At 35.4% G+C, this 16,551-nt stretch overlaps 1 protein-coding gene across 1 annotated transcript; it reads left to right on the top strand.

Annotated features, from left to right (window-relative positions):
• The first annotated feature begins 323 nt into the window (after positions 1 to 323).
• Positions 324 to 5,120, top strand: LOC123535686 (uncharacterized). The gene is made up of 4 exons (XM_053527866.1): positions 324 to 894; positions 1,132 to 2,543; positions 2,631 to 4,502; positions 4,809 to 5,120. The coding sequence occupies exons 1-4, from the start codon at positions 324 to 326 to the stop codon at positions 5,118 to 5,120; spliced, it is 4,167 nt and encodes a 1,388-aa protein (XP_053383841.1).
• The last annotated feature ends 11,431 nt before the right edge of the window (positions 5,121 to 16,551 follow it).

Genomic DNA, 16,551 nt, shown 5'->3' with positions numbered 1-16,551 from the left:
ATATTGTTTATAATAAAGTGTCGCATAGGTTTGTTAGGCAAAAAAACATTAATCCAGTAAAAACAAGAAGTACTGGAAATGTTGGTTTAAATAAACAGAAAGAGAAATTGAAAAAAAAAAACAAATAGAGAAGTGTCTCAAATCAGATGTAATGAAAGAAACAGTAAAAGAGGAGCTTGAATCTATTAATGCTGAAAAAGGAAAACGACAGACTTCAAAAGAGATGCAAATGCAAAAAACTAGACAGAATTAAAAAGAATCTACAAACAAGCAAACACAAAATAATAGAGCCGTGTGTCATTAATCCAGAGAATATTTAACGAATGAATTTGACAAAACAAAGTGAGAAAAGGAAAGAAAATGATAGATTACGTAAACAGAGACAGAGGCAGAAAGAAACGAATGATGAAAAAGAGCTTAGGAAAGCAAAGGATAAGATGCATAAATTCAAACAGAGACAGACTGAAACAAGTGAACAAAGTGTGTTAAGAAATGAAAAGGAGAAGTTCTATCAAGATAAACACAGACAGAGTCAAACGAATGCTGAAACTCAAAGCAGGAAGGCAAAGAGCAGGTCAGATAAACTTGCTGCAAAACAGGCTCAAACAAGTGAACAACATGTGTTAAGAAAAGAAAAGAAGAGATTCTATCAAGATAAACACAGACAGAGTCAAACGAATGCTGAAACTCAAAGCAGGAAAGCAAAGGACAGGTCAGATAAACTTGTTAGAAAACAGGCTCAAACAAGTGAACAACATGTGTTAAGAAAAGAAAAGGAGAAATTCTATCAAGATAAACACAGACAGAGGCAAACGAATGCTGAAACTCAAAGCAGGAAAGCAAAGGACAGATCAGATGAAATGAAAAGGCGACATGATGAAACAATTGAAGAAAGTAATAAAAGAAGAAAAAATGGAGAGATCAAATAAATTTACAAAAAGACGAAGTGAAACAACTGAAGAAAGTGATTTCAGAAAAAAACAAGACAAAGCACAAAAACATTACAAAGGCATCCAGTGTATATAGAAACTGCTATGGCTAAATTTAAAAAAGATATAAAAGATTCTCCTGAATATGTGTGTACAGTTTGCCATAGAACTCTTTACAGAAATAGTGTTTGAAAATTTTCAGTGAAAAGTGAACTGTCACAACTTTTAAGCACAGATGAAATATCACCAAATGGGTTTCAATATATATGTCTTACATGTAAAAGGCATATTAACAAAAATAAGATTCCGCCACAGGCACAGTATAATAAAATGTCTGTGCCAAAACCACCAGTGATCATTTCAGAATTAACTGATTTTGAAAGTAGACTTCTGGCCCGCAGATACCCCTTTATGAAAATAGTGCAGCTGCCAAACGGGAAACAGCGTGGTGTAATGGGCAGGGTAGTAAATGTACCAGTTGATGCATCTGAACTTTGCTCAAGCCTTCCAAGAACATTGTCAAAATCTGGAATTCTTCCTGTAAAGTTGAAACGAAAAAGGGCGTACAAAGGTCATGTCACTTACCAAAACATTAGACCACATAAGATAAAACAGGCATTCCAGTGGCTTCTCAAAAATAACAGGCATTATCAAAATGTAGTGGAAACACCAAACTGGCAAGCAAAATGCCAAGAGGAAAATGAAGATGCATGGCAACATTTCACAGAGGAATCTACAGTGAATAATAATCCAGATATAACATCAGAGGAAGGACAAGATGACAATAGTGCCAGTACTGTGTCTTCTGACTCAGATTCCATTTCAAGTGATATCTATATGATACAGCCAGATACTTTTGAAAATGAAGAATCTCAGTTTGACACTTGTGTCCAACCATCTGACCCAGCTGTTGATGCTTCAGAGATAATAAGTATTGCTCCTGGAGAAGGACATCATCCAACTCACATAATGCTGGATCCAGGTTGTGAGGAGCAGGCCTTCCCGAAGTTATTTCCTACAGGTTGCTTCGGCTTTGATACTGAAAGAAATGTCAAGGTAACTCCAAAAAAGTACTTCAATGTGCGTATTCTTAACAAGAGTGAAGAATTTGCAAAGAACACAGAGTGTCTCTTCTTCGCGCAATACACAACTGAACACAAACAGGTAATGGACAATATCTCAATAGCAGTGAGAAATTCATACCGTTCCCTACCATCAGAACAAACTATCAAAGCTGGTTTTATTCAAGATCCCAACAGGCTGAAGAATTTGATTCTTAAAGACAAGGCTTACCATTTCCTCCAAACTGTACGTGGTTCTCCCCCTTACTGGCAGAAAGCTATGTTCAAACTGATGGCTGCAGTAAAACATTTTGGGATCTTCACATTTTTTCTTACATTCTCCTCGGCAGACTTGAAGTGGCCTGACACTATAAACACCATCTTCAGACAACAGGGCAGACATTTGTCGAATGAGGAAATCAACAGTTTAAGCTGGGAAGAAAGATGTGCATTGTTGCGATCATACCCTGTTACAACTGCAAGACACTTTGATCACAGACTAACATGCCTATTTAATGACCTGTTACTTAGTCCAGCTGATGTTCTTGGCAAGGTAGTACACTATTCCTGCAGAATTGAATTCCAACAAAGAGGTTCTCCACATGCCCATTGCATCTTGTGAACAGAAAATGCACCTAAGCTTTCTGATCCTACAGAGGACATTGTTCAGTTCATTGACAAGTTTATAACATGCTCCATACCTTCAGAAGAAGACAACCTAGAGCTTTACAGTCTTGTTACCACAGTACAAAAACACCACCACACTGCAACCTGTAGGAAAAAGGGAACAGAATGTCGCTTTGGTTTTCCCAAACTTCCTTCACCATGTACTTTAATAGCTGCTCCAGTAGAATCTGAAGATGACGTTTTCACAGCGGCTACAATGGAGACTGCAGCAGATATACTGTATAATGTGGTTCAAGTTCTACACGATGACAAAGATCACAGAACTGAGTCTATTGATGATCTCTTGATTGCCACACACTTCACTGTTGAACAGTATTTATATGCGTTGTCAATAACTAAAAGAGGAAAAACTGTTGTGCTGAAACGGCAACCTAAAGAAATCTTCATCAACTGCTACAACACTACTCTCCTGCTAGCTTGGCAAGCAAATTTAGATGTCCAATACTGTTTAGACCCGTATGCTTGTATAGCGTACATGGTGGCCTATATTACGAAAGATGAAAGAGAGATGTCCAAGGTTTTCCAAAATGTGGCAAAGGAGATGTGCAATCATGATTGGAGTGATCAACTTAAATCGTGCGCTAATGCATTTCTTAATGCAAGAGAGTTAAGCGCACAGGAAGCTGTGTATAGGCTTTTAAGTTTGCCACTTTTTAAATCCAGTTTTTCAACAGTATTTGTTCCAGCAGACCTGCCGAACAAGAGAGTATCATTCCTGAAACCAGTGTCAGTTGTCAGAGAAATGGACGAGGATGAAGAGGATATATTCACCACCTCTATCGTTGATCGATACAGTGCAAGACCATTGTCACTTCAAAACATGTGCCTAGCTCATTTTGCTGTCACTTATTCACCAGCTCATTCTGCCAGTGAAATTGAGCCAAATTCTGAAGAGGACGCAAATGACACAGATGAGTCTACTGACATAATACACTTGAAAAATGACCTTGGTACGATGAAAAGAAGGAAGAAGAAAGCTGTACTAAGATATCATCACAAATCAGTTCTTAAAGAACCAGAAGAGTACTTTTACTCTCAACTGTTGCTATTTTTACCATGGATTTCAGAAGAAACTGATTTACTTAGTGCTTCATCATATGAACTATTTTACAATGAAAGTGTAGATATCATTGAACAAAATCGTGCTGAAGTTGAACATCACAGTGAAATAATTTCAATGGCACTTGAACAATTTGAAACTTGCGGTCCACCAGTACACGCTTTCGATCAAATATCTCCAAACACACTTCAGGAAAAGGAAGATGAACAAGGCTATGAAGAGGATGAACAGTTTGCAATTTTGAACCCTGAAGAACATTTAGAAAATACTTCCTTTCCAGATGATATGCCTGTTGCAACTTCAAATACAACCTATTCCATTGAAATAATACCTCGATATCATTCTGAGGACCAATATTATCAGGAAGTTAGAAACCTTAATAAAGAGCAAAGAGAGACATTTCAAATAGTTCAGAAATGGTGTGAAGAAAAATCTACAGCTAAAACTGGCACTACACCAGAACCATTGATCCTGTTCATCTCTGGGGGTGCAGGTACTGGAAAATCCTACCTTATTTCAGCTACGTACCAAATGGCCTTGAGGACATTTCAGAGAGAAGGCGAAAACCGTGAGGACATCCATGTGCTTCTCACTGCTCTAACAGGCACTGCTGCGCACAACATCTCAGGCACCACTCTCCATTCTGCGTTTCTCTTACCACTAGGACAAACACAAAGCTTTTGCAAACTAGCAGGTGATAAGAGAAGTACATTGAGATCAAAACTTGGGAATCTTCAATTGCTAATTATTGATGAGATATCGATGGTGGGTTCAAATCTTCTACTACAGCTTCATTACAGACTATCTGAGATTAAATCTGATAAAAGGTTATTTGGTGGAGTCTCTGTTTTGGTCTTTGGAGACCTGTATCAACTTCCCCCACTAAAACAAAAATTTGTGTTTAAACCAGTTTCCAACAAGATTGCCAGATTGAGTGGGTCATTATGGAGGCAATTTTTTTTCAAGCCACTTGTCAACATCATGAGATAAAAAGAAGATCAAGTTTTTACAGAACTTTTAAACCGAATTCGCACAAATACTCATACTCAAGCTGATATTGGCATGCTTCAGACAAGAGATGTTCCCCTTGATCAGGCTCCTAAGGATGTTCTGTATGTCTATGCAAGGAACAAAGATGTAGACAGGCATAATGAACAAGAACTTAGAAAGATTGGTGAACATCATCCTGTTGAGACTATTGTAGCAGTTGACAAAAAACCAAAAAGCTTGGAGAATTATCAACCCAGAGGTGATTCAAAATTCACAGGAGGTTTGCCAGGTGAACTAACACTAGCTTTGCTTTCAAGGGTTATGTTAGTACGAAATATGGATGTTTCTGATGGGCTGGTCAATGGAAGCCAAGGTAAGTTGTTGGTTTTGTAAGGTCTAAAACAAGTTCTTCCAAGTCAGTATTAGCAGTATTAGTTTTGTTTGACTCGGACAGAGTTGGGAAAGCAACAAGAAACAAATCACAGTTTGCATTAGAGCTTAAACAATGCCCCCTGGTGCTACACCAATCTTGAGAGTAGAGGCCTCCTTCACAGTTACACAGAAGAATACAAATCTAAAGATTACGAGGTACCAGTTCGCATTGAAACTTTGTTGGGCCTGCACCATACATAAGGTACAAGGACTCACTCTTGACAGCATTGTTGTTTCGTTAGAACACAAATTCGCGTCAGGACAAGCATATGTTGCATTCAGTAGAGTGAAAAGTCTTGATGGTTTGCACTTGCTGAATTTTGATGCAAGAAAGATAACTTCCAGTAAAGATGTCAAGACAGAAATGAACCAACTTGAAATGGCACAAAAGTGTCCATTGTTTTACAACTTCCCTAATGCAAGCCAAGCCGTGTTGACTGTTTCTGTACTAAATGTGCGTTCATATCTGCGACATGAAGCTGATATTCTGAGTGACCCTCTATTCAGTCTTTCCGACATAGTGATACTTACTGAAACATGGTTAACTGAACAAAGTAGGACTTCAAAAATCCCTTCACAAGACTACTATGTTTTACGAACAGACAAACCATCACATCAGAATGAAAGTAATGCTGGTGGAGTTGCAGTGTTGGCAAAGCGTTGTTCATTTGTTACCTGTCAAGAAATTGACAAAGTTCAGGAAAGATTTCTCCAGATTATAACCGACAACCTCAGTCCGAAATCGACCAAGCCTCTTTATTTGATAGCAGTGTACAATGCTCCAAATATAGGGAATGATTTACGAGCTTGTGATACTGAAATATATAATCAAGTTCAGTCAATACGACTCTTAAGTGGTGACTGTCCCATAATATGCACAGGAGATTTCAATCAAAACATTGTTGGCTCAAGAAAGTCTCATGTGTTTGACAGACTATCATCTGAGGGATTTATCCAGCAAGTTTCCAGTCCTACACATGCATCAGGATCTTGCCTGGACCACGTCTACACCATTGGTTTAGCCGCAGACTCTAGGGTAGTTCATTGCTACTACAGTGACCTACTTGGGTTGCCTGCTGAATTAGATCTGACGAATGATGTTTTCAACCAGTATCCTCAATGTTATTTTTCAACTAAGTGTAAGTTATTCCTGGTCATGAAATCAGTATTTATATCAACAAAAATTGTCTGAGCTTCTTCAAATACAAAGTTTACGAGTTCTTTTGAAGTACTACTACACTGATAATAACAATAAAAACAAAAAAGAAATAGAACATTCTTCAACCTTTTAGAATTTCATTTAATAAAAACAATACTGGTATTGAAACTGACTTATGAGGTATAACACTTATTTTAAAATCAATCCATCAATGACCGTTTTTAACCACACACAATCATTGCATATATGTAATGCATTATGACCCTTTAAACTTTAAGTGTGACATTGTTTTTGAGCTATGGATCTGGGTCTTCAGTATGACAAGTCATCTAACTGTGCTACACATTTATGCCTAGTTATTTCAAAATCCATTCATAAATGACAAACTTATACTAACTCAAGTAAGGTCAAGGTCACACTAACAAAATACCAATTTTTGATAAGTCTTTCCCACTGACAAATAATTTTATGACCTTCACCTCTGAATGACATTAATCTTGAGATCCAATTGTCCTAAACTCTAACATCGGCCATAGCTATTCATTCAAAGTGCCATCGGGGGCATGTGTCATCCTATGGAGACAGCTCTTGTTTTAAAACGCTTCATTGCACTTGAATGGTGTGTCCAATAGATAACGATACCCGTTTATTTCGTGCAAGTTGCTTTTCAAATGACCGAGTTATTTCAAATTGAAATACATGCAGTCATTTACACTGATCAATGTACTCGTCACATTGTAAAATGGACGAAAAGACTGAAATTTGTAGCTATATTAAATGCCGCATTAGGCTTGATATTAATTTAAAGCAAATATTTGATGAATTGTGTAGTATATATGGACCTCGGGTCATTTCAATGCACACAGTTTTTAGGTGGGTTAAAGCTTTTCAAGCTTGGAAAATATCTGTCGAAGATGATACCCGTTTTGGTAGGCCTAAAACCTCGGTTACCAAGGCAAACATCGCTGCTGTAAAAGCAGTAGTCGAACAGGATACGCGATCGTAGGTGAAAGATATAGGAAGGCATTGTGCAAACAATTCTAAAAAGGCGTTTGGACCTGAGAAAGGTATGCGCTAGGTGGGTACCTCATTTGCTCACTGAGGAGCAAAAGAAACAACGTCTTAAATGTGTCCGGGAACTTTTGAAAACATACAAAGGCTGTGATAGTCGGCTTATTTCTAACTTGCTAACAGGTGACGAAACCTAGGTGCCCATGATTGAGCCGCAGAGCTCATAATAAGCAATGGAAGCAAAATACCCCTGTATTGCCAAGAGAACCGTAAGTTCGAAAATGTTTCTTCAATTCTAATGGGCCAGTGATTCAAGTGCCTTGTCCATCTGGTCATACAGTCACTGGACGATTCTACAAGAGCTCTGTACTGAAGAAAGTAAAACAGTTTTACAATAAGAAAGGTCCAAGCAAATGATGGTCAGGAGTCCATCTTATACACAACAACGCCTCCTCTCAAAACTTCGATGTTTACTAAGTCTTTTTTGGCTTCTGAAAATGGAAGTTGTAAACCATCCGCCTCATTCACCTGATCAGAGTCCTTGTGAATTTTGTTTTATTTCCAAGGCTTACGGAAAAAGCTTTTAGGAAAGAAATATAAGTCCAGAAGTTCTGTTCGCAGCGCCATTTATCAATGTCTCAAACAGTTACTATTTATCTGCTTTTCGCGGTTGGGTAAAAATGTTACAAAAATGTGTTACACATTGAAGGTTTGTAATAAAAAATTATTTTGATAAAACGTAGCACTTAAGAAATTCTAACCCAATCACAGACCTTTTTGCAGGACCCTCGTATCAATATTTTATTCATAAATATTCGAAAAATGTAAAAGAGAAGTCCATGTATGATATAAAAAGTCATGAATTTATGTAATACTATTCCATAATTACTCTGAAGGGAATGTGATAACTGAAATGACGCAAATGGCTAATTAGTCCGATGCTTCTCCCAATATGCTCTATAATCATAACTGGATATCAAAATAATGTACAAATAGGCTTTAGGCTTTTCTGGAAGATCTTGATTACTCGATCTTGATTAAGCTGCAAATAGCGGCTGACATTTGATTTGTATATCATTTCTACTCTATTGTTATGTATAACTAATTCGTACTTAGGGATTTTTATTATTAATAAGCATTTCTGGTTTAATATGGTAGGTGTAAGAGAGTGTCTAGGTGCGCAACATCAACCGATTTAAGCTCCTCATTAGTAGTTTTGTTACTGATCGTTCCAAGGCGGTGTCCTATTGTGTTTATTAATTCGTGCTTTCCTCGTGGGTTTGCTTTGTCTTTGTCTGTGCGTGCGTTTGTCTATGTGTCTTTGTCTGTGCGTATGTTTGTCTATGTGTCCTAGTCTAAGGCACGTCCGCGCGTGCAGTGGATTGCGCTTTAGGGAGGCTGCATTTTTGGAACGTGGCTGTACTTGTTGGATATTCATCTTTATTTATGATCATAGTCATATACATTTTCATTTATGAGGAAAATGATAGTACCAGTAACACTTTTTTATGACGGATTCTATGAAATATTCCGTAGATCTGAATTAATTAGAAACCCTGTCAGATATTTGGAAAAAAAAATAAAAAATTATGTTCAGTTACATGCTCACTGTTCTAAGATCAACAAAAAGGAAACAAAACCGAAATAGATGTGAGGACATTTAGGCTTATATGGCTTACATTGCTCTGAATTCTAAAAGTATTTAACATTGATGTCTTTGTACTTGTAATCATTAATTTAATACTTTAGAAAAGCGATGCTTAGCGTGTACTCGTATTGATTTGTTTTATGTGTTAAAATTCGAAGCAATCACAGTGTCCCAGCTCTTGCCGTCACATTTCGGTTAACTAAGGATGCAAAAGAATACATTTTCGATTCGTCTAAACAACAAATATTTATGCACGGGACAGAAAAACATCAATGAATATGCAATTCATAGTATCTGAAGGCTACTATATATAAAACCACATAAGAAACTGAACTTTCAGGCGAAGTAATTTGGGAACGAATTGCATGATGATACAGACTGTAGGATTTTATCATTTTACATTATCTCCTTTATAAAAAATATGCAACCCTCAAAGTATGATCCACTAATTTAGACACTGCCTCATTCACATAGGTTGTTTTAATTTATAAAAACAACTTTGTAAGCAATATTATAATAATTCAGAGCAAGAATCAATTTCATTTTGTTTGTTTATTTGCGTTATTCTTTTTAATTCATACCAACTGTACCACTTTATTTTAATTTGTCGTTTACAATTCCTAACAAACGAAAGCATTAAATTTTCCTAACATTTGAGGAAAAATTAAGAAACATTTCAAGGCGTGTTCCCTTAACTACTTTTCCAGTAAATCAATGTAATAGCCAAACAGACGGCTATAAAGGCCATGAAATATCTTATAATGAGTTCTTCACTGCATAGAAACCAATTTGAAGAAAGATGTGGCCTACGTAAATTATAACTGAGAATAGTGTAGTTCTATACAAGAGCAAGTGAAGTAACATCAGATATTAAAAAGAGGTGTAATAAAATCAGTTAAATAAGGAACTATTTTAGTATCATATTCCATTAATTCATTTCAAAGTCATTTCTTTGTCATTTTGTAACAGATTAATTGCTCGAACTTCAAGTAAATCATGTTGTTTAGAGGACAGCTTAAAACGAACATGACTAAGGAGTGCTCTCCAGCAATATTCACTCACAGATTATAATAAATGTACTAAACTGAACAATTAAGCCTGTTTTCAGACATCATTTCCAATTAATGTATCTAACGTCTGTAATTAACGCATATACAGGCGGGTATCGAAATGTTGTTGTTTTTTTTTTTTTGGGGGGGGGGGGGGGGGGGGGGGGGTTCTGAAAACATCACAAAATTTTGTTTGAATGTAGTTCCACAGATTTTGCCATACAAATAATCTTGAGATTTAATACTTAACGAAGCTATCAACATTCTATTTATAGATATTCGACAAATGTAAAAGAAAAGTTCATTTACTATATTAAAATCCGGAATTGATATAATACGCCTCCATAATTATAGTGAAGGCAATATGATAACTGAAATGACGCAAATGAGTACGATACTTCTCCCAGTATATTCTGTAATCATGATTAGAATATGATTAATAAGTTTCAAAATAATATGTTTATCAGCTTAATAATAGGCTTTTGTGGAAATTCTGTATTACTCAGAAAATTACAAATAGCGGCTAACATTTGTTTTGTGTATCATTGCCTCTGTCTTGTTATGGCCTTTTTCTAATAATCCGTAGCTAGAGATTTTTATCATAAATAAGCATTTCTGGTTCAATATGGTGGGTGTAAGAGAGCGACTATGTGCGCACCATAAACAGTTTAAAGCTCTTGTAGTTTTGCCTTTGATCGTTTCAAAGCGGTGTTACACTGTTTTTCTTTTAATTTGTTTTGTCCTCGTGTGTTTGCTTTGTCTTTGTATGTGCGTAGGTGTGACTAGGTGTGCTAGTCTGTCGTGTGCATGTCCGCACATGCTTTGGTTGCGCTTTGGGGTTTATTTATGATCATGGTCAATTATATTTTATTTCATGAGGAAAATTATGGTAACAATAACACTTTTTGACACATTGCTGAGGTCTGAATTAGAAATTTTGTCAGATTTTTGGGATGAAACAAAATGTTGTTTTTGTCCAGTTATCAAATCACAGTTATAAGATCAACAGAAAGGAAAAAAAACCTATATAGATGTAAGGAACTTAAGGCTTATACGGCTTCTTTTGTATATACAACAACGGAAATCACATTGCATTTAAACCCAAAGTATTAAACTTACTGCAATCATTAGTTTAATGTATTAAAAAAGCGATGTACTCGTATGGATTTGTTTTATGTGTTCAATTCGAAGCAATCACAATGTCCCAGCTCTTTCCGTTACATTTCGGGTAACAAGGTGGCCACAGAGTACACTGTCGATTCGTCTAGACAACAAAATATTTATGCACAGGACAGGAAAACATCAATTAATATGCAATTTATATCATCTAAAATTGTTTGGTCGTAACAGGGCAAGTATTGTGGGGTGAAAATGAATTGTCAGATAAAAGGGATAGTTGACAATTTTGTAAAGAATATAAGCATATTATTTTCTGATGTCGATTACAAGGAATTCTCTATGTTACCTCTGCTACAACAGAAACTTAAATGATCTTGATAGATCTTAAATCATTTCAAGAGTTGTACGTTATCACAAAAAATTACCTTTCTCCGCTGCCTACTAGACAAGGTCCAATCGAACTTTGGGTTGATGACATTTGACTAGCAAGTCCTTAAAATATACATTTAGCTTAAGACAGTGATTTTTTAAAGATAATGTAGAAACAAAAACATCTATTTCATTTACATAGTTCACTCCTCATTGCCAGCTGTATCACTCATTTCTTGAATCTCTAAGAACAGTATTTATACTGTTTTATCAACTAATTATATGCCAGACAATTCTATGATCTATTCCTGTATAATTTTGTGAATGGAATTTATGTTATGCAAGATATCTTTCATCAATTATCACCACTTTGGACCTTGAGAATGATATATAAGTGACATCTTTATAATGAATTCTCGATAAGCCCTGTGACAGATTTGATGCATCGAACAGTTACTGTAACAATTTTATTATACACTTGCTTGTTTTCGAGTTCTTCGTAGACTTTTGTTCCTTTGCTTTATATGTATACATGCAACAAATAGCTCATAACTGCGTTTTGAAAATAATATATGTTTATTTATTCTTTTTTTAATTTTTGGTAGGGTTGGGGGAGTGATCGCTAGTCTTAGGCCCAACCTTTTGATTCGGTATATTCAGTTTATTCGTGTATATACAAGCAAAACAATATGACGTAACTAAAATATATTTCACATTTATAAACACACATGGGTATTTGTATTGAACAATTTGTTATTTTTAAAGTTTACTTTTCATGTTTATTATATATTTTGATATTTGCCTTAGATAATAAGTGAATTATGTTTCACAAATATGTATTTATATTCTATGGGTTCTTCTTAGGGATTTGTACTGTAGCCTGACATATCTATCATCAACTGTAATTGCATTCTGGGTCATGACTCTGTTTTCTCTGCTGGGTTCATTTTCATCAGCCGACATTTTCAATATGACTGCTTAAAAGTAAGTATAAAACATGCAATTGTAGTCAACAGCGTACCAAAAAATCACTGAATGACTGAATGTAACTCTTTTCCAGTTGAAGTCGAAAAACGGCAGTATGACAAGACATAAAACAATACGACATGAGATTACCGCGTGACATTATGACGAGATATAAAACAATGCGACAAGACATTAGACAACGCGATATGAGATTGCTCGTGACTGCATGAAAAGACATAAGACACTGCGACACGAAATTACCGCATTACAGTATGATAAGACATTAGACAACGCGACACGAGATTAATGCATGACGGCATGACAAGACATCAGACAATGCGACACGAGATCATCGCATGACAGCATGACAAGACATAAGACAATGCGACATGACATTACCGAATGACAGCATGACAAGACATGAGATAATGTGTCACGAGATTAACGCATGATAGCATGACAAGACACAAGAAAATGCGACATGAGATTACCGAATGATAGTATGCCAAGACATTAGACAATGCGACATGAGATTACGCCTGACCGCATGACAAGACATAAAACAATGCGACACAGATTACCGCATGACAGTATGACAAGACATAAGACAATGTGACACGAGATTAACGCATGACAGCATTACAAGACATAAGAAAAACGCGACATGAGATTGTGCGTGGCAGCATGACAAGACATAAGACAATGAGACACGAGATTACCGCATGACAGCATGACAAGACATTAGACATGAGATTGCCGCATAAAAGTATGATGAGACATAAGACAATGCGACACGGGATTACCGCATGAAAGTATGACAAGACAAGACATAAGACAACGCGACAGGAGATTGCGCGTGACAGCAAGACAAGAAAATGCGACACGAGATGACCGCATGACATTGTGACATGACATTATGACAAAGCAATATAACATCATGGCCTAACATTCAACGATATTTAACATAATCTTGTGTTGTAATGCTGCGCTTTGGAATGTATTATATAATCACTTTTTTAATTCATTAAATGTGGATTAGGAAACAGTGGTATCAATACCTTAAAACATCATGCTATTTGATTCTTTTGTTGAATATTTTCCAGGTTTCACTTCTTACATACATCATACATACGTATCGTGTTAAACTTGCCTATAAAGCATGTTTGATGAAAACAAACAGAAAGTGTGTCAATTTTCTCTTTTGCTAAAAGCATCTTCTTCCAATTTCCTGTCTAGATTTTCCAATTCAGAACATACAAATATATTTTGTCTTCTCTTCAAAAATCAGTATTGAAATAATGATAATGCAAATGCGTTATTAAGACATTCTAGCATAAAACCGCTGCTCTTGTCTCTTTTCGAGGGTGTTTTAACAGGAGAGAAAATGTGTGTTAAAGGAGAGATTCTCGCGCTCACGTGCTGTTAAAGTTCCACTACTTACGCCCGGATGAGTATTATATGAAAACCAGAGTTTCAAACCGGAAAGTATGTTTTCCGACTGCTTACGAACCCGTCGCGCATCTTCGTATTTTTTTTTCTGAAGAATGCTCCGAAACGATGCTATAATTCATAAATAGCGTGAAAGATCAATAACATTATAATAGTACTATCCGGCAAGGGATACCTGACAGTGATGTATATTGTGTTTAGATTCCAATGTTTACCTTACATTGTACTAGATTATTATTATGTTTCTTTACCTATAGCCTGCATGAATACGTAGCCCAGAGGATAACGGGACTGTCGTAGTAAGTTCAAACCCGCGGAACATTTTCCCCGGCATTTTTTCGGCGACGCCGTCTAAATTCGTTTTCGTTACCTATGCCACGTGACTTCAGTTTGCAAATCAAACTGCTTGATAACGCATTAAGATAATTTATCAAAATGGAAGATTTATGCAACACTCTGCCTGATTGGACGAGACTGTCAATTTCTTTCACTCTGTTGATTGTGATACGCTGAGTGAAATGTAGACAAAGCGTTTATCCTAAACGACGCTGTTCACAGTTTTAAAGCTAACTTTGGCTCAGTATATTTAGCAAGAATATTGATATATCTCAAAATGATAAGTAAGTTTAATAAATATGATAAAAACCTGTTCAAATACCAACATATATCAAATTAAAGAAAGAGCTGAATACGGTCTGGGTATCACATGAATAAGGGTGTGATAAGAGTCTTTTATGTAGAGAAGTGCTTTTTAAAAGATTTTCCTTGTTACAATTGTCGTCTGTATATGAAAAGGTTTCTTGCTTTTGTGACTTATTCAGATTGCATATTAAAATGAGTACTTGTTTGCTTTGATATATTTGTTATAAATTATTTAACTGATTTATTATATATGAATATTTTTCTTTAGTATGGTATGCAAATATTGAACTCTGTTGAAATCTGTTTCATTATATATATGCTATATAATGACTGAATCTCATTACACTGAAATAAAGGTATGGTCCGAGAGCTAACGGACTTTTATTGCAACAATTGAGGCCAAAAGAAGTTTATACATTTTTGGAAACAATATTTCATATCCTCCATGAAAACCCATTTCTTAAGTGTCAAAGCCGTACCTATCTATATTTTGTTCACTTATGTTTGTGATAGGGGAGGTAAAACTCACTTGTTAAAATTTAGGGGGTAGGGTAAAGTTTACGACTACCAGTTTTTTCACTGTTTAATTACAGTAACTATCTTATAGACAGTAACTGTATATATGTCAACCAATGTCAGCAAAAAGAAATTCATCAAAAAGGAATGAAGGGCAAACTTTATATTTAAGGTCAAGGGTCAAATTTATGTACAAATCACAAAAATAGGCATATTTGATATTTATTTTTACTCTTAAAAATTGGTTTGTTATCATAAGTCACTCAGTTTCACTTATGTGATGTGTATATATCAGCCAAAGTCAGAAATACAAATCTTATTGCGAAACGTCAAAGTCAACCCTGATAATTGAAGGTCAAAGTTCCTTTTCATGCAAAAATGTGAAAAATGTTACATTTACTTCTTAAATCTGTTTAATATGTAATCACATTATTAGACACTGAAGTTAATTTGTTTAAATGTCTGTATGTCAGGCAAAGTCAGCAGTGCCGATGTAACCCCAAAACTGCCAAGGTTAAAGCTTATATCAAAGGTCAAAGGTCAAATTTGTGTGAAAAATTGCATGAATAGCTTCCTGTTTGACATATAAATACTATTTCTAATCATTATCAATAATTGCTCGTGATTTATTTTAATGTATATATGTCTCACAATGTCAGTAATAAAGATATTGTCTAAAATCAGACAAGTTCAAATGTGATATTAAGGGTCAAAGGTCATTTTCATGTAAAAGAATGAAAAAAATGGCTCTTTAACTTCTCTTCTTGTTGATAATATTTCGCAGATATTAGTCAACGATATCAATTCATTTTAATGTATAAATGTCAGGTGATGTCTAGTATGCACAGATAAATTCAAAACATTCAAGGTCAACCATAATATCAGAGGTCAAAGGTAAAAAAAGTGAGTAAAATGTTGCAATAGTATCACCTGTTTGTAATAATTTTTTATTTGTTGTGTCATTTTAGTAACTGATTGTTGTTCATTTTACTGTATATATGTCAGACGATGTCATGGAAGAGAAAATAAGTCAAGGTCAAACCTGGTATTGGAGGTCAGGAGTCACTTTTGTATAAAAAATCACAAAATTTACCACACTTACTCATTACTTTGATCAAAAATAGCTTGTTGTTATAATTCACTGTTAGCAATTTACTTTAATGTATACATGTCAAGTAAGGTCAGCAATGTAGGTCTTACTCTTATAAGTCAAAGGTAAACCTATTATCAAAGGTCAAAGGTCAAATTTGTGTAAGAATTCGCAAAATGACAAGAATTTTGCAATGATTTTTCTTTATAGTGTAGGTTATTTTTGTCACTACTAGTAGAACTGATCAGTATTCATTTTAAAGTATATACAACTGATAATATTACTGGTTAAATCATAATGAAAAATAAGTCAAGGTCAAACCTGACATTAAAGGTCAAAGGTCATTTTCATGTAAAAAAATCAAAATACAGCAT

Source organism: Mercenaria mercenaria, chromosome 17 (assembly GCF_021730395.1).
Source record: "Mercenaria mercenaria strain notata chromosome 17, MADL_Memer_1, whole genome shotgun sequence".
In the NCBI taxonomy this organism is placed as follows: domain Eukaryota; kingdom Metazoa; phylum Mollusca; class Bivalvia; order Venerida; family Veneridae; genus Mercenaria; species Mercenaria mercenaria.
This window is presented reverse-complemented; position numbering and strand designations above follow the sequence as displayed.

Excerpts from the sequence above, each read along its gene's own strand:
- LOC123535686 (XM_053527866.1), top strand. The coding sequence starts at position 324 with ATGAATTTGACAAAACAAAGTGAGAAAAGGAAAGAAAATGATAGATTA. Across the intron at positions 895-1,131 it reads TGATGAAACAATTGAAGAAA|TGAAAAGTGAACTGTCACAA; the intron begins GTAATAAAAGAA and ends GAAAATTTTCAG. Across the intron at positions 4,503-4,808 it reads TTATTGATGAGATATCGATG|ACAAGAGATGTTCCCCTTGA; the intron begins GTGGGTTCAAAT and ends GGCATGCTTCAG.